This window comes from Manihot esculenta, chromosome 12 (genome assembly GCF_001659605.2).
Source record: "Manihot esculenta cultivar AM560-2 chromosome 12, M.esculenta_v8, whole genome shotgun sequence".
Lineage (NCBI taxonomy): Eukaryota > Viridiplantae > Streptophyta > Magnoliopsida > Malpighiales > Euphorbiaceae > Manihot > Manihot esculenta.
Window position 1 is genome coordinate 35,898,392 of NC_035172.2, and position 19,703 is coordinate 35,918,094.

The following is a 19,703-nucleotide window of genomic DNA, read 5'->3' on the forward strand; positions in this document are numbered from 1 at the left end:
ACACATATTTCTGATACTTTATATTAGTGTTTAACCTTTTCTTTGTCTTTGGAAGAAAAATGGTTAAGGAGAAAGGTGGCGTGGACAACATATCTCTAGGCCATAGTGCCCTTTCAATTTCAATGGAATATCTTTATTCAATGGAATAAACCATACAGTAGTCTTATATAAAAATAGAGGTTCATGGAATATTATGTCCAAGTAATGGCAACTTTCCAGCTTTATATTATAAAAAACTTTATTTATAATAAACCATGAAATGTTTGGTGACAATTATTCATAAGCATCTTAAGTTTCAGTTCATTACACAGTAGTCTTGAAAATACAAAATAAGGCATCATAAGTTGCTATTAAATATTAATTTCTTAAATCTAATTCTCTTTGTGGCAATTCATTGTTTTGAAATATATGTAGTTCAATTGGTAAAGTGAAGTATTCAAGTTAAAAAGTCAAATATGCTTATAGAGGCTAAAATCTTACATAAAAAAAAAAAAAGAAAGTTCTTAAATGACTACCAGTATATAAAATTACTTAATGTCTCCCACCACTAGAATCACCAAAAGAAGAATAATATATAGGTCCTGTCTCTTGTTTGAGTCACAATTAGGACTTAGGCTAGGCTATGTCCAAAGGGAGGAATATCTGCTACCTTCTCCTTGCTCCATGAGTAGTTTGACCTCAAACAAAGAAAAATAAAAATATTAAATCTTAAGAAATGAACTGAATATAGTAGAGAATGGAGACACTTGCTTTCACCCTTTTCATCACTAGACCTTGAGTTTCCTCTAGCAATAAGTTTCCTGCTAGACTAAGCAGCAATTTGCCTCTTAGGACAGTTTTTATAAGTATGCCCCTCTCTATCCACAACTGTAACATTCAAGGCCCTGAAACTTCCTATATTGGGAAGGTTTGGATGGTGCAAAGGTTGGCTGAAATGCAACATTTTTCATTGTAATTTTCATGCATTAGTTTTGTTTCTTTGCATCCCTTGATTAGTTGCACAATTAACATTTGAGAGAATAATTTCTCATCCTTTAAATCAAAGATATTCAGTGATGCATTATTGAATTTCTTCCTTAAGGTTATGTTGGGTACTGGGCAACAAGCCTATGAAACTACAAGGTATAAGTATCCTCATCCTTCCTTTTTTTTGCCCCTTCTTTTTGCTGTGATAATGTTGCAAAGTAAACTCCACAAACTGGCACAAGAGACTATCTTGAGCTGATATGTCAAGGAGAGCATATGCAAGTATTTATGGCTGTAGCTTTTGATGAACATAACCGGTGGTTATTTCTGGTAGTGCAAATGATAGGACTTTTCTGGCTAATAATGAAAATGAACACTTAGTAAAAACACACTAATCTTATTAAACTAGAAATCTGTTTAATGAGCTCGACATGCACTACTTATTGCAGTAATTATCTGGAAACTATTCATGATGCAGACAACGTTTAAACTTCAGAGTCAGTGCAGTGTCACAGTCCAAGCAAACTCCAGGTCTAAGGCCTCACTTTGCTCACCACTAGTCCAAATTCTGCAACTATAACATGTCACCATAAGAATTTTTACAAATCAAAATTTAGCCTTGGATCAGTGTGTTTAGTCAGAGCCCTCAATTAGACACTTTCCTAGTAGTAAAAACCTCCCTTTTAGTCCTCATCCATTTGATATGAAGATAGATAGTGGAATCACCCTCAGCTTCCATTGATTCTATGCTTCATGATTGGATAAACTTATTGGTTTTACATGGATTGCTATATTTTTCTGTCTCTTCGTATAACGTTACAATGAGGCCATTATCCTTATTGTTGGATCAATCCTTGTGTGAAATGACACACACACACAAAAATAACTTTATTGTAGTCGGCTTTAGTTATTTGAATTTTTATTACTATGAAGGGCAAATGCTATTGTTTGTACTCTGACCCTTGACCCAAATTCTGATGAGAATATAATTATATTTGCTAATGCTGGTATAATAATTTTATATTGTTATTGTTATTTTTATGTGCCTTGCAATAAAAAAATAATAAAGCTAGTTGGTGTATGAAGCATATGGGTAAAAATTTGTTGAATGAATAAAGAGAATTTTCTCTCTCTCTTTCTTTTTTATTTTTATTAACAAAGAATGGAAAGGGGAGATATGCTCTTAGCCTCCGGGCTAAGCCTGCAAATCCAAATAAATGATAGAAATCTGTAAATTGAGTTGGCCTATTACCTGCCTCCATTTTAAACTAGTCAGTTTTTCAGTGGTTCTCTTGCTTCGTGCTTTATAGGATCAACGGCAATTTTAAGGAATCCTGCTTGGTGCTTGAATTTGTTTAAGTATTTATAGAAATTGCAGTTAACTGCAATTTTAGTATACATTGAGAGAGGAAAAAAAATTGAAACAAGATACAAATTCAAACTGTACATTTAGATCTACACTACACTTCTTGGGAATAGTAGTCTTTAACCTACATAAATAAAAGTCTTCTATGCCATCTTTCAGGTTGGAGGCTCAACTTAAGCCAACATATTATACAATTGAAGAAAAAACAATATACTTAGCTAACTCTGTAATTGCGTATCAAACCTTCAGGTTCTAGTGGTGCTATGTTCACAATACTTTCTTGCACTGGTGGAGGTTCTGATGAGGTAGCTTGGCTGCAACCAACAATCTTTTGGCATGTCTCAATCAGGCAGTGTCTGCAAGTAGGGCAGGACGAGTGTGAACTGAGCCACTTGTCGATGCACCGGACATGAAATCCATGGTTGCACTTGGGCAAAAGACGCACACGCTCACCAGGTGTGAAATCTGAAAGACATATCGCACACTCTGTGTCCAGACCAGGCAGCTTCAGGTCGGTTGAGTAGTTTACTGTTGGGAAAGTCTTTAATGCTTTTCGCTTGACTCCTGTATTGGCTAATTGAGTTGTGGAATTGCTAGCAGACTCAGAAGCTACTAAGTTAGAGCACCTTAATGCACACCTAATAATGGAATTCAATCCAAGTGAGCAAATCAAGGCACATAAGAGGACTGAGAGGACCATAACCACATTTGCATCGAAAGTTTTATCTCCAGTGTAAGTTTCTGATGAGTTGTTGCTGTACTCCGGAGCTTGAGGAGCTGCTGCAGCTGGTGATTGGTAAAGGGGGGCCTGCAGTAGCAATCTCCTTGAGTAAAAGTCCCCTAGAAAATCTTGAAATAGTTGAGTGGTTGAAGTAGAAGCTGACATGCTTGGATAGTTTACAGAGTTTGTTGGGAGTATAAGATGGGTACTTCTTGGAAGTGGTTGCTTATATAGGGAAAGGTAAAGACAAAAAGGTTGAATTTGCTACTGAAGCTTTAATATAATATATACAATTATTACATTAAGAAAGCTACAGTTGAGAATATTTTGGGAGTTATAGCTCACAACAGGGTGTTTATCTTTTTAATTTATGTAGGTCTATAAACTTATGGATTCTCCACTAAATTTATGTAGTTTAATGGACTCACTAATCAAAGAGGGGCCCTCCCACTTTCTGCTGCTCAGACAGTGCCATGTGGCAGCTGTATTTGGTGAAATATACATCTTAAAATGCTGACATGGACCCAGTAGCCAGGAAGGACTCATGAAGCTTCCTAATCTAAAGGTGACATGGAAAATATGTTTTTCAAGTTGATTCGAGTGGGCTTTTTGTATGCTTGTCTATTGATAGAGTTTTTATTTTTATGTTTTTTGTTTTCATGTACTAAAGAGATGCATATTCCAAAATTTTTTGAGTCAGACTCAACTAATTGTTGTGTAACACAATTGAGCTGGTAGATATGTAGTGTCCCACCCTGAACTTATTAATCTCTTCCCATAAACTTTAATTTTCATTTATGCATGTGCTTTCCTGTTTGTTATTCGCTGGTTATTTTCGATTAATTGCCAGTTCTCTGCAGGTGTTTTCAGTGATAAACTTATCCCAACATTACACAGCTCTCAATGGTTTGTGTTCTTGATCATTGTTGGCTTTGAAGTGGAAAAAGAAATTATATTATTAAATTTCAGATAAAAGTTGATCATATCAAAATATATGTTCTTAAATTTAATTGATAAAAAAAATTTAATAGTATTCATTTTTTACTACTTATTCGAATTGACGAACCGATTAAATTTACCCTACTTATTTTATATGTAGTTAAGTGGCATGCTGCAATCCATATTCATATCAAGATCCAAGATGCATCATGTTTTAAGCCACTATGTTGTTGTTTCTGTATAATTCCTGTTATTATCAATTTTAAGATTTTCTTCTCTCTTTTAGATGAGATGATGGGGAACATTTGCATGCTTTGATGCTCTTTTTGCAATTTGATAATCAAATAGTAAAGTACTATATTAGTATAAATAATCCCACTAGTTTGGAGGACATGACACTTCCATCTGTAAGCCACAATCTCTTCATGTAAAATAATAGAATTTTGCTGATGTGTCTTGTTGTTTCTGATTATATTAACTCTCAATTTGTTATCTACAAAGTTGTTTAGACAATATAATCTCTGTAGCTGTCCCTTACTTACATGTTGACAACTAAATCAAAGGTAGATACAGAGATGATCCTTAAAGATTCCATGTTTTGGTTTGTGTGCAAGCTGTGATCTTTTCTATGGCAAGTAGTTTGATTGCAATCTAACCAAGTGTGTTATAAACTAGTTTCTATTTGTGGCTCTTAACTAAAGCAATATTCTTAGCTAGATCTTCTGCTGAATCAGTGGTAATATAAAAACTCAAGTTGGTACTTGATCGAACTGTTAAAGGGAAATTTTTTTAATAAGGTTTATCCAAGGTTATCTATTTGAGTTATGATTTTAGAAGTTTCGAGTTTAATAGATAATATTACTTTTTTTCTGTTCTTTTTTCTTTACATGCCAATGACATTTAAAGCCAAATTAAGGGCAACGGGATGGGATCGAATTGGAGACTTCGAGATCAAGGTGAGATGCCTTTAACCCAGCCAACTAAGTGCTTCAGTCACTTTCTTTTTTCTATTGATATCATAGATATACATGTATATGAACACAAAGCTCCCTTGGGCAACTAGTGGAGGATGCTTTTCTCTCTCTCTCTCTCTCTTTCTTCAAGCTTTTATTGTTAATAGGAGGAGAGAGGTGTAAAGGGTTGCTTTTATATTTTGTTTGTACAAGAAGTACCACTATTGGGATTCATATCTTGTTGGGGTTAGATTTTACAAAGTTATCATCTCTATGTGGGTCCATAAAGATAGGGATAGCCCCCCCACCCCCCCTTCCTTTCTTTAAATGCACTTTCTACCCTTGGAGCTTTGAGCAACAATGGTCTTGTTCAAATTTGAAATCAGAAATGATTGAAATTATATCCTTTTTTTTCTGAATTAGAATGGAACTAATTAGTCTGGTTCCATTTAGAACCAAACTGATTTTTTTTTTCTGAAAACTGTTAAATTGAATGGAATTGATTGATTCAAAAATTTTCAAGTTTTGGGTTGGTTGAATTATATATGGGAGGTAAGTATTGGCATGGGAACAATGGTTTGCTTTGGTCATTGCATTTGGGAAAATTTCACAAGGCATTTCAACAGCCTTTTTGAGTGAATGTACAGTTGGAGGAAAATAAAGAAAAGAGACATTTTAGCAGCCCTTTGTATTAAATAAATTGGAAAGTGATGAAAGAGATATTGATATATAATGGACTAAGATACCAGACATAAAGGCTTATAAAGGTACCAATCACTAAGAAAAGTTATAAGGATAAAAAGCCCTTTTGATATTTTTTTATATATAAAAAAAAAGCTTAGTATAGTGAATTATTACAATGTATTTATATGAAAAATAACAAATAAATATATAAAAAAAACAAATTATAACGAGTCACTACACCTACTAACAGCCTATGGCGATTCAAGAAAATTAATTTTGCCTTATAGAGGTGTCATGGCTTTTCTTGAAAAGGAAATGGCTGATAAAAAAATCATGTAGGGGTTGAAAGGCTAATAGTTGCAGATTCTTGGAAAAACTGTAATCACTTTCCCTAACTGTTCCAATGGGGTCAGGAATTTCCTGGCAAACACAATGGAACTAAGACCCACCAAATCTTGAAAGAAACAACCCCTCCAGATTTGGACCACAACTAAAAATCACTGGCTAATCAAGTGAACTCCTGATTTAGCTGCAAACACATGGAAGCTGATTGAAGAAACCATATATTTCTTGTGGACTGCTCAGCAATGGGAACTTGCTTCTTTCCTTAGTGGTTTTCCACCAATACTGATATACCTAGTGAATGTGCTTGGATACTGCCTCCTGTATAGCATTTTATAATTTGGAATAGATAGATTCTTTACCTCTCTCTAGTTTTTTTAAAGAGAGTTTTCCTTTATTTTTTTATATAATCTAATAGCTTGTATTCTTTGGTGGGGTGTTGAATGAATTGGGAGATTAGAGTTCCTTTCTGGACCTTGGGCTTGTGTTTTATTTCCTTTATTGTCTGAGATTATATTTGTTGGGCCTGATTTTTCAGTTATTATTCCCCTATTCTTTTATTCCTATGTTATTTTTTTTATATTTTATATAAAAATGAATTTATAGTCCATTTAAAATTTATCTTTCAAATAATATTTTTATGTAATTAATTAAATATATGTTAAGTTAAAAAAAATTAAATATTTAAATTTATTATCATACAAAATTAAATTTACAACACACTCTTAATTAATTTAACTTTAAATATATTAATTTTTATATACGAAAAAAGTGATTGTTGACAATTGCCGAACTTTTTACACTTAGAAGCAAGATCAGATTCTCAAAAGGAATACTACAAAAATATAAAGCAGGCCGGATTGACCAAGCAAATCAACCCTTACAAGGCAAGATAAATTTATTTTTATATAAAATATAAAAAAAATAACATAGGAATAAAAGAATAGGGGAATGATAACTGAAAAATCAGGTCCAACAAAGACAATAAAGAAAACAAAACACAAGCCCAAGATCCAGAAAGGAACTTTAATCTCTCAGTTCATTCAACACTCCACTGCCCCAATTAAATGGTCGTCTGGTGTGGAAACAGATTTTGACACATTCATACATACAGATAGAGAAAAATGATTAGATGTTATTAGCAGATAAAAAGAAATAAAAAAAGGAATAAACGTCTTATTCTCCAATCAAACTTACACGATCACTGTAAATTTTATTTTCTGAATCTTCATATACCAACAATTATATACTTATTTTTATGTGAAAAAAATCTTAATAGCTTTTATAACCAAGATAATACTTCCTTGCTCTTAATTTTCTCATATTTCTCTTTATTCTCAACTACGGATATCAACACTCAATGAATGCAATCACAGATATGATATACAAATATATAAAACAATAAATGTATACAAATATAAAATATAATATTTATTCCAAAAATGACTGGTTTTAAATTTTTTTTTTATGGATTTTGAGAATTTCAAAATATCTATATAAGTTATTAATTAGTTTTATTAGTTTAGCGTATAAATTTTAAACAATAAATATTTAGAGATAGAAATAATAATAACCAGAGAAATTAATTATTTAATTCTTATATACAGTAAAACTTATTAGTTGATTTTTTTATTTTAAAAAATATATTAAAATGTCATTTTAAAAAAATTTTTAATTAAAAATTAATTAATAATTTTTTTAAAAATATAAGGAATTAATTAATAAATTTTATTTTAAATTATAAAAATTAAACAGTAAAATATTTAACTGTTAAAATTAATAAAAAGACTAATTAATAAATTTTTTAAAATAATAAAATATTTTAATGTATTTTTTAAAATAAAAGAGATTAACAATAGTAATTTTTTTTAATAATTATAATTAATGATATTTTTCTTCACAGAAACCTCTTATATTATATTATATATATATATAGTGAGTAATTTATTAATTTAACTATATTTGCATTTAAAAAAACTAAATATATTCACTTTTCACTTTGCAAGAGATCTTACCATGAAAAAACAATATCCAACAAATCAAACTTAAATGGCAAAAAAGAAAAAGAAAATCAAAAGGAGAAGAAGATCAGGATGGAGTATATATATCTTAGTACAAACCCAATATCTAGGATTTTGGCTTGATCTTGAGGATCATGAGACAACACAAATTATAATAAATTATTTCCTCTAAATTTCTTTTTCTTTTTTCAATATTTACGATCAGATTATCTTCATGTTGATTATTCACTCTTACCTATAACTCAATGACCTGTTCTACTTTAGCTGATTACTCTTTGTAGGAAAATTCTTTAAACTTATTAGCTCGAACCCATTGCTGAGCAACCGAGCATAGAGCTGGCTGCGATTATATTCAGACGCCAATAAACCTGAACTCTTGAACAAGCTTTTAAACAGAGAGTACATGGCTACTGAGACCATCAAGCCTAAGAAAAGCACTAAGAAGATCATTATAATGTTTGGTTGGAACTTGCTGCTGCTTGTATAGATTGCTTGTTGGAAGGGTGAAGGAGCTGGTACCATTGGTGGCTGGGCTTCTGCTAACAGTTTTCTTGGAGGGAACACATCTCTGAGAAAATAATGTTGATTGTGGAGATGGGTGGTTGTTGGAAGAACTCTAAGCATGATTGGAGAGTTTTGTTTTTGAGCTTCTTGCAAAGGAGATTATTGCAGTGATTCATATTGTATTATTGTGTGAATATATAGGAAAACTTATTGCATGTGATATGTTGCATCCATGTCAGCTTCCAGCTTCCTTTTTTATGGTGTTTTTCTTTTATATTCATATACGATAATAAACTCGTATATATAAATAATTAATTATTTATAAAAGATATAATTTTAAAAAATATTTGAATGCTTATTGTTGTATAGCCATGATTTGTGTGATAAGGAAATCTAAAGAATGTGGGAAATGGCTATTTTGAGTAGTATTCCGTTCAAATTGAAAAAATGAATCGTATTGAATTAATTTGAAAATTTAATTTAATTTTTTATTTATTTTGATTCGATTAAGTTTTTAATTTCAAAAATTTCAATTATTTTAATTTAGTTCGATTTTGATCAGAAAAAATTAAAAAAATCGAACCGAACTGATAATAATATATTATTTTTAATAATATTGAGAAATTAAATTATATTAAAATTAAAATATTTTAATTAAATTTTAAAATATTAAAAATAAAGTGTAAAAAATAAAAAAAATTATTAAAAATTAAAATCGATCAAATCGAATCGAATCTAATTGAATTAGATCAGTTCGATTCGATTCGATTTTTGATTAAAATCGGTTCGATTTAATTTTTATAAGTACTAAAATTTCAATTTTAAATTTATTCGACTCTATTTGATTTTAAACTAAACCGACTGAATTTTAACCCATAAAAATGGGCTTGAATAACAAATTATAAAAGGGAGGGAAGTTGTTTATATCATTAAAAAATGATGGGTTAGTTTTATGAGAAATGACTCATTTTTGAGGCATTTACAGTCACATTAGCACCATACCATAATGCAATATATATTCCCATTTACCACTTAAATTACATATTTTATGCTTTTATGAAAAGTATTTTATATTTAAAAAATATTTTATTTTTATTTTTTAAATTTTAATTTTAAAAATTAGAAGATATTAATACATTTGTATATAATAATATAAATTTGATACTTAAAGTCTAAAAAATATTTTTTTTAAAAATTATTTTTCTTAAATATAACTTAATTTACCTTTAAAATTATTTTATTTAAAATTGAGAAAATATTTTTTTTATTAATTTTACTTAAAAGATGAAACGCTAAAATATACCAAATTATTCAAAGTTTATTTTTTTAATTAAAAAAGAAAAATAATGATTTATTTCACTCTTAAAAGGACAACAATACAAGTATAAAAATTTATTTAAAGAATTTGTATTTTTTACATAATAAAATATAAGCGGACTGCTGTTGTCTTTTCCTTGTGTAAATTAGCCAGTTGGATCCCAAAATCCCTTCAAGCTTATCCCATCAATGCCCAAAGGCCCAAACCATCGAATACACTTCACATGATTAAGCCGTAAGATATCTTACATGGGAACTGGGACCAGTCCTAGAGTGGGCCAACCTCCAGAGAGACGACGTGGCAAGAGCATCCCTGAATATTGGGTTCCAGAGTGGCGATGCTCCTGGTTCCTTGACGGAGAAGGATTCTTCCTCTGAGAGCTCTCTACTCTAAGGTATGCCACTCAATATCCGAAAAGGTTTCTTTAGAACTTTCTTCTCCTCTTCAACGATGTAATCTCTACCTTATTTGCTTTCTGGTAATCTGGCTAATCCCTACTCGGTGTATGTGGATATTTGAATTTGTCTCAGAGCGCCTTAGGGTTCTTGAATTTTCATAAAAGAATTCAAATTTTGATTATAGTTAGAAGTGAAGTTGTACCCAGAAAACAAAGAATAGACCCAGAAAGAAAAAATGTGTCCTTTTTATACAGCCATTCTCTTGCAGGTATAAGCTGAAGCTGGTCTCTCTCTCTCTCTCTCTCTCTCTCTCTTTTGAATTTCTGTAGGATATCAATGCAAGTTCTCTTATCTCTGTTGTTCTGCTTAATTATCACACGTTCTGCATGTTTTCCGCTTGTTTTCAATTCAATTACTTGGGATTCTTTCATTTTTCATGCTGCTCACTTAGATTTCTATTAAAACTCTTGCTTCTTGTATTGTTGTTATTGTGATCAGCTTTGGTTTGAGCTTTTGAATGTGCATCTCCTGTTTGGTTGCAGTAATATGCTATCAATTCAGGTTACGAGGGTCTAATCAATTTCCTTCAGGGGGGTTTGTGCATTTGTAGTTCATTGCCAAATATGACATCATCTCATAGTAATACACATGCTGAAGCAGCCGAAATGGAACAAGTTATCACTGAATTTTTTGCTAAAAGTCTCCACATAATACTGGAGTCCAGGTCTCCTTATATGTCATCTCGTAATTACAGTGGTGAACAAGCTGTGTCGTCTCCCTCTTCATCTTCATCCTCCTCTTCAGGTGTAAGGCCAAGAGATAAATGGTTCAATTTAGCCCTTAGGGAATGCCCAGCTGCTCTTGAGATTCCTGATATCTGGTGCCAGAGCATTCTGGAACCAATGGTTATTGATGTGATCTTGGTGCAGAGACCACTAGATTGGAACCCCGTAAAACGTTTTCCAAAAAAGGATTTTGGTGGGAATATCTCCTCTAAAGCCAGGTATCCTTCTAGTTGGAATTCTGATCATGAAGAATTAGGATGTGAAACTAAGACTGAAAAAATCATAGAGAGGTGGATAGTGCAATATGGGAGTAGGAGGTCAAGGGATAATGGTTCGGGCAGTAGAAGATCAGGCAATACTTTGGCTATGATGTATAAGAAATCAATATTACTTTTGAGGTCTTTGTATGCAACTGTTAGGCTTCTACCTGCTTATAAGATTTTCCGTGACCTCAATTCATCTGGACAGCTTCGCTCATTCACCCTTACTTATAGGGTTTCTTCTTTTGTTGAGCCCTTCACTCGAAAGGAAGAGACTGAAATGCACCGATTTGGTTTTACTCCAGTGGATACTTCCTCGGGTAGGCTTTGCCTTTCAGTGGTTTATCGTTCAGCACCTTTGGATGTTAGCTTGGAATCATCAACTCCAATGTCCCCCCAATTTATCCCTGATTATGTTGGGAGCCCTTTGGTGGACCCACTGAAAAGGTTCCCCTCTCTTACAATGTCACATGGTTCCCCATCATCCTTGCAATTGTCAAGACAACATAGTTGGAGTTATGACATCTATAAAGCTTCTCCACCTTCAATTTCTTTCTCACCATCTCCTCCTCATTCAGAATCACAGGCTTCAATTTCTAATCCAAGTTCTTGTCGCTTCCCACCTATGAATTTGCCCCCTCATCCACCTGAAACATCTTCAGTTCATAAGAAGAACATGAATTTTGATGAATATTGTCCTTCCCCTAATTTTACACCCTCCTCGTCGCCATCACCACCAATCTATATTCCTGGGATTCATCTTTCTAAGGCGCTTTTAAGGTCTGAAAGTGCACCAGTTAGCATTCCTGCAGCCAAACTTGATAGTTCCCCTGTTTCGTTAAACAAGCAAAATTTTCCTCCATCTCCTTCCTTCAAAGGGACCAGAAGCAGATATGGCAATCCTAGGACTGATACCAGCACTGGTTTTGTTCAGACTGATGCATCAGTTGAGAAGGTATCTTATATGCTTATTACAAAGAGCTTTATTTCAATGGTCTTTGTTTAATTTAGGTTCTTTTCATTTTCAGGATGATTTTGATGATCCTGACTTCCCTTACCCATTTTTTGATGTGGAGTATGAGGATATGACATATCCACGTAGCAGGTAATTGGTTAAGTAGTTTTTGCTATAACATATTGGAACAACATAACTGCTTCAAATCACTTGCTCAGAACTTCAAGTTATTAAAACTAAAAAAATATTATATATGGATATTAGAAAAATAGAATATAGATTATTTTGAAAAGAGTCAAATTGTACCATTTTTTTTTTACTGAAACCGGTTAAGTAGTTTTTGCTATAACATATTGGAACAACATAACTGCTTCAAATCATTTGCTCAGAACTTCAAGTTATTAAAACTAAAAAAATAATATATATGGCTATTAGAAAAATAGAATATAGATTGTTTTGAAAAGAGTCAAATTGTACCATTTTTTTTTACTGAAACCATGAGAACAGCAAACTGATTAATTTGTTATCTAAGATGTAATTGCACAAAGGATTAAATCTTCATTAAGTTCCATTGTTTCGTTTGATGTTTTTGTCTTGTTATTGAATTTTAATTTTTTTTTAAAGGGGTGAATTATTATTATCATTTTTTTTTCATCAATTTATGGTACCTGTAAAAACCACAACTCAAAGGAGTTCTATTAAGTCCTCGTCATGGGACCTCAATTAATAGCATAACCTTTGCTGAGGGTGTGATGTTGACATCATAAGCTGGTCTTTTCGAAGAGTTGAAATGGTTCAACAGCTAAGCTTTATATGTAACATGGAAATTGCATGTTAGTGGACTATATTTTGACAGCAAAACATGATAACAGAGCTGATCAACATACCACTTTAACATCACCTTTCAACGATCGATGGGAATTTAAAATGTGAACTTCAAGAGCCTCTTAGCAGGCAAATAATCTGATCGAGAGATCATGATGACAAAAATAAGGCCAATTTTCATGCAAGAGTTTTGAATAATTTGCATTTAGTTGGAAATAAAAGTATTTAGTGACTTGGGATACTTATTTATTCAGTTCTCGGGCAAATCAAATGCATTTAGTTTTATACAGAGTAAACCTTTTCTTTTAAAACTTCCATAAAATGGGTACAATTTTAGATTTATCAGCATTGTCTTTGGTCGTCTGTGTGTGAAATCTATTTGTAAATTGAATTAAGTGGAAGACTATCAATATATTATTGGTTGAGTGGGAATTAGGTTCTCATGGTCCCTACACTGCCCTTTTCTTTCTAATGGTAGACATTATCCATCCAACTGCTTGCAAGTTTTTAGCAAAACATTTGAATTATAAGCAATAACACATGGTTTTGAGTTCATATTAATTCTAATATCTTGAGCAGAAAATTCTTCCTTTTCCTTATTCAGTGAAGTTTGTGGGATGCCTATTGTGAATAGGAGACGTTTGAATTGATGATGGCTACATTATGTTGTAGAATGTACGTTATTGCACATTATTGCACAAATGACTCATGCACTTGTGTGTTTGAGTTGAAATATGCTTAACAGTTGCAATTTCCATTGCAATCATGCACACACAACATTTATTTCTCTTTGAGTAAAATAAATCAGATTGATTTTTTTTTAATCAAATTACCATGTGAAATATTCGGTGTTTTCTTCTTTTGCTATCCCTATCCCATAGGTAGTTGTGCCAGCCTTCATATGTTTTTATTAGGTGCCATCAAAGCCTGTGGATAAGTTTGGAGCTACTTTTTGTGATCTTGGATATTTGTCATTTCTTTGCACTATATATGAATTTGAGTTATGCAGAACCATAGTTCTCAGTGATGTATCATAAGTTCTTCTAGGCTCTTGGTTAAGACTGTGTTTGGAAGAAAAGGAGAATGGGGAAATGTATCCCTATTCTATGCAAGTTAACATACATTTCCTCCATTTATTATATCTACTGCATATAATTGGCTGTATCACTCTCCTTTCTTCCTACCAAATATAATGTAAAAGAAATGAATGAAGATGACATGTTACTTCTTATATTGAACTATGTTTGGTGATGGTTTCTGTTCTTTTGCACCCTAGTGGTTATACATGGCTTAGGCAAACTGAAGGTGCATGTTGTTCTTCCCTTGTGGGGGCTGTAAATGTAAAACCACCTTGTCTGGATCATTCAATGAAAAATGGACAAGAATAGCAAACATAATTAATTATTCGGCTCAAATGTTTTGGCATTCTAACTGATTTGATGTGTTTATCTGGCAGGCCCGAGTCGTTTGACCAAAGAGGTCTTTTGTGTGATCCACTCGAGCCTGGAGGACTGCTTCCGATTAAAAAGTCACAAGATGCTGCTGTTGGCGCTCTTGTACTTATGCTAAAGAAAGCACGACCTCTACGTCAAGACTTCTCCAACTCGGTTAATTTGTCTCAAGACTCTAAGTCCAAAATGCCTAGCAGCAACCTCCAAGAGCGTAGTCAGATCTCTGAGGCACCTGCAGTTCAGCAGGCTTCTGCAAATATTGGATCTTCAGGGCTTATTGCATCGAAGACAACGGCCGATGCATTGGAAGAACTTCGGGGTTATAAGAAGATGATGAAAGACTTGTTGCTTAGCCAAGATGATAAGCCCAACACGTAAGCTAACGGCACTTCTATGCCAAAAACTTTGATATTTGTAAATATGTACAGCTAATGGTATCAGTAAGTGATTTTCATGCTAAAAATGTTATGTTAGTGCCCAGTTCTGCTGTATATATGAGGCGATATGAAATGACGAGTGTGGTTCATCTTTCATAGAAAGGACAGGATTATAGCAGACTTTAAATCCCTGCAGCTGTAGGTAAATTCTGAACTTTGTTTATGACTGCTTGAAATATTGAGAGCTTGGCTTCCATGTTATGCAACAATGATATAGATGATAAACAGGGATGTACATGGATAGGGTAATGTGATTTATATTAGCAATATCAAAATTCGTACCGAACCCGATTAAAAATTAATCTAAATTATTCTAATCGTTTCAAATCTGATTATTATTATTCGAATAAAATTTGAATTTATTTAGTCTTATATATTTTAATTAATAATTTATATAAAAATATTTTTCATTAATAATTTTTATTTTAAAAAACTAATATTTTTAAAAAATATTTAAATTTTTTAATTTTTTTAAATAAAAATATATAAAAAAAATTTATAAATATTATTATAAAATATATTTTTTATATTAAATTAATTATTTATATAAACGGAATTTAAATACTGAATATTCTACATATAAAATTTGAACTCGATCCGAATTTATAATGATTATTATTTTTTAAATTTGAACCTTTCTCAAATTCTATTATAACTATTTAAATTTGTACAAATTAATTCAATCAGATCAGATACTCGAAAATACGCCCGTTGTCATCCGTAATGATAAATATACTTTTTATTGACCTTCATATTTTGGCTGTTTTTTTATTGAAACTGTTGAGGAACATCAATGTTATTTTAAGTTAAATGTGAATTTAACTGAATTGCAAATCATCTTGAATACTATAGGTTTCAATTAGATTTTTTTTAAAAAAATTAAATCTCTAAAATCTATTTATTTGCAGAAATTAATTTATATTTTAAAAATATTTTTCAATGAAAAATGTTTTTCATAAAAAATATTTTTTTAATAAAATAATTTATTTTATATTATTTAAATTTAATTTAAAAATAAAATATATCAACAAATTTATATGTAGAGATGTATCGAAAAATCTCTAATTCACATACTTTGTTAATTATAATTAAGGAATCTCTATGACATCCTTGTTAATAATATAATTAACCTTTAATTTATAATTTGTACTTATTTAATTTTATTTATAAATTATACTTAATTTATATTTAAGAGTGACAAATTTGTATATAACTCTTAGAAAAAACTTATTTGAATTCGGTTCATATAAATTCAATACACGAATATAGACCTTTTCATAAAAAAAATTTATAATAAATTAAGTGTATTTAAGAATTTCTCGATAACCCTCATTTAATTGGTTGAACGATGGTACATTATTTAATTAATTGTATTAAGTTAGAAGTTAAAAAATGCATTTGTAAAAATAAAGAGACTTCCTCGCAAAGCTTAACAAATTTTATTATCATATAAAAGAGAAAAAGCTTGTTCAACACTAAAAACCACATTACAATTAATTCTTGCATGGCAGTTTTCTAAATTTTATTTCATTTGTTCACCAACAGCTATGAGCACACGTAGATACTATTCCTTTTATCATATTTAGATGAAAAATCTTCCATTTATTGAAGTAGGGCTTGCTTTCCTGCATGAAGAAGAAGCAGAAGATTATTAGTTGTACATATATTTCTTTGATTTTTGATGAGAAAGTGCAAGTGAAATTGCTATAGAGAAATGGAAAATATAGTAAACTTACAATTTTCCTTTCAAGACCTCTCAGGTAAGAGGAAATGGAGGTATATGATAAATTTGATCAGGTACTGATGGCGGTGACTCATCATGGTGGTGAGGTGGTGGTAGATATTTCTTGTGCAGTGATGGAGATTTTGAGAAGGGAAGATTATTAGGTGACGGTTCCGGCGGCGGAGATTTATGGTGTCTTGCAAAGGCTCCTGAAAAAACCATGAGTACTAGGAAACTAGTAATAAACAAGCTCATTGAGGGTCTCATTTCTCTGTTTCTTTCACTTTTGCTTGTTATGTTTTTATGCCTGCTTGTCCCCTCTACCCCTTATATATAGGCTCATCACATGTTTAAAATACTGTGAATAAAAAAAAAAAAGAAGAAAAAGATTGATTGGGATTATAATCAAAGTCAATTAAATATAAAAGAATATATTTATATAATTAAGAAAATGCATATAAAATGAGAGGAAATTTCTTATCTTGGCGTGTTTGACACTCTGTTGTTTATAATTGATTTCCATGGTGGAAAAGGAAAAATGAAGACTTACAGTGGTTCAATGGTCAACATAATAAAGGGCTATTTTATTTTTAAGACTTAGCCTAAGTCATCGGTTTGGTTTGGGAGACTTGTGAGATAAGTAGTCAAGTCACGGGTTTACCAAGACTTACCAAAACGCTATACTTTTTTTTTGGTAATTTACATTTTCATCCCTCAATTGTTAATGCGTTAATTTTTATAAATTTTAAAATTAAATACTTAATTTTTTGAATTTTGCAAACATTTAAATTAATGGTCTTTCTATTTATAAATCTATTAAATTAATGAATAGAATTATAGTCAATAGTTAAATGTCCAATCTTTTTTGAGAGATCACGTATTCTCTCTTTATCAATTTTTTTTATATTTTAGTAATACATAATCTACTATAATATACATATTTTTATTACATACGGACGTGTCAGTGTATCTATGTGGTCATTTAATTCCCTCTCAGCGCACATATGTTGATAGAGCTGCGAGATAGCTATACCTACTCTCTTATCTCTCGTCATGTCACCGAGTTAGACTCTCCTCTAATGGATTTAAGTCTATAATCAATCCGGCCTATTTTAATCATGAACTGGATGGCACGATAATAAATCGGCCTGCCTAATGATATTCATTGAATTTTGGACTTAATTTTCTTTTTCAGGACCCATCTCAACCCAGCCATCATCACTTTTTATTTTGAAAATACTTTCTTCTTCGATTTTAATTACAATTCGGTATTTTAAAGTGATACGTCCTTTATTTTTATTAAAAACCTTTAATGTTGCATTATTTTAATTGTTTCAGTCTGCAAACGACTGAATGAATACAAGCCAAATGGATATTGATTAATTCCCATTGCTCCAATCGCCCATTTTGAAAGTGAAATTTCAATTGCAGATAATAAAAAATTCAACACTCAACCACAACTTTCACAATCCACAACTCACAAATAATGAATTATACGAGGTATTATAAATAAAAAGAAAAAAATTTAAATTGCAGATTGCTAAAATCAATAACCTAAATCTCATATTAAGAATCAACCATTATTTGCAGTATCTTTCAAGCCATTAAATTCATAATCAATATACAATAACTATATAAAAAATAACAAAATAAAATTTATTTGTCTATTCATTTAAACCTGACACTCAAATTTAGTGAAGAATTTAATATGAGATTTTTCAGGAATTGATAAAAGTGAGGGGTGTTTGATTCAAATCTAAAAAAAATTTAATTCAATTTTTTTTATTATTTTCGGTTTGATTTTTATTTTTAAAAAATTTGATTAATTTAGTTTGATTTTAATCATAAAAAATTAATATAATTAAATCGATTAGTGATAATAGTATATTATTTTTATTAGTGTAGAGAAATTAGATGATAATCAATATTAAAATATTTTAATTAAAATTTAAAATATAAAAAATAAAGTATACAAAATAATATTAAAAAGTTTAATCCATTAAATAAAATTAAATTGGTACAATCAAATCAATTTATAAAAATCGATTGAATTTTTATAAATATTAAAATTTTAAAATTTATTTTTAAATCGAATCTATTAAATATTCGCTCCTAAAAATTATCAAATTACAAATAATTGATGGGTCTACTTGCAGCTAACGATGGATCTTCATTTTTATGCATTGAGATTTTATGATTACTTTTTAGTGTTATGATTACTTTTTAGTTTAGGATGCATAACTTCATTAAAAAAAAAAGGGTATTTTTATTATTTTGTATTTAATTAACAGCTAATCCACAGATAAGATTTTGAGTTAAATAAATTTAAAATTAAAAAATTTAAATGTTTAATTTTAAAAATATAAAAATTAATTTATTAATTATGTTAAAATTTAAAGATTAATGTATAATTTATTTTTTTTATTTTATTTTTTTAATTCTTAGACTATTGGAAACTTTTTTAAAGGAAAAGAATAAAGAGTGAAAACAGTAAAATATATTTTTTGCCCTTTCTATTTTTTGTTAAATAAATTATTATAAAAATAAAAATACAATTTTATCAAATTACTATTAATTTTCTTTTTAATTTATAGAGAAAGTTGCTCATGATTTCACATAATATTTTCTTTATTTTTCACTAATTCAAATAACCCATTAATTAACTGGACCTCTCGTTGAATTCGACTTTAATTTTTTTTTAAATTATTATTTATCAAAATAATTTTATCTAATTAATCATAAAATTAAATTATTATAAAAAATCTCAATGGACATTTTTATAATAAAAAATATTTATTTGACATAAAATTAATAAAAATTATTTAACTCTCCCAAAATATAAAATTTTATTTTGTCATTTTTATATGTCTTCTGTTTGTCATTTTCTAAACAGAAAATTTTATTTTAATTAAAATATATTTCGTTAACTTTATTCTTAGGCTTTGGTTGGCCCGTGAAGAGCGAGTAGTGGGCTGATTCCGACCCACAAAACCGGTCTATGGTGCCCTTTTCCAAACAGGCCCATGAAGTGGCCCACATCACCCCTAATTCAAAA

The 19,703-nt window shown here is 30.5% G+C and overlaps 2 protein-coding genes and 1 long non-coding RNA gene across 3 annotated transcripts; 1 reads left to right on the forward strand and 2 right to left on the reverse strand.

Annotated features, from left to right (window-relative positions):
- Positions 1-2,292: 2,292 nt before the first annotated feature.
- LOC110627857 (RING-H2 finger protein ATL78) lies at positions 2,293-3,396 on the reverse strand. Its single transcript, XM_021774231.2, has one exon. It carries the CDS (start codon positions 3,216-3,218, stop codon positions 2,547-2,549), a length of 672 nt encoding a protein of 223 aa, XP_021629923.1. The 5' UTR covers positions 3,219-3,396; the 3' UTR covers positions 2,293-2,546.
- Positions 3,397-10,050: 6,654 nt separating this feature from the next.
- Positions 10,051-15,131, forward strand: LOC110628583 (autophagy-related protein 13b). Its single transcript, XM_043949086.1, has 4 exons — positions 10,051-10,208; positions 10,755-12,212; positions 12,286-12,362; positions 14,494-15,131. The coding sequence occupies exons 2-4, from the start codon at positions 10,836-10,838 to the stop codon at positions 14,864-14,866; spliced, it is 1,827 nt and encodes a 608-aa protein (XP_043805021.1). The 5' UTR covers positions 10,051-10,208; positions 10,755-10,835; the 3' UTR covers positions 14,867-15,131.
- A 1,210-nt stretch (positions 15,132-16,341) lies between these two features.
- Positions 16,342-16,987, reverse strand: LOC110628694. The gene is made up of 2 exons (XR_002490097.2): positions 16,662-16,987; positions 16,342-16,550 (listed from the first exon to the last, which is right to left on the reverse strand). It is a non-coding gene; the product is annotated as an uncharacterized LOC110628694 (long non-coding RNA).
- Between the last annotated feature and the right edge of the window lie 2,716 nt (positions 16,988-19,703).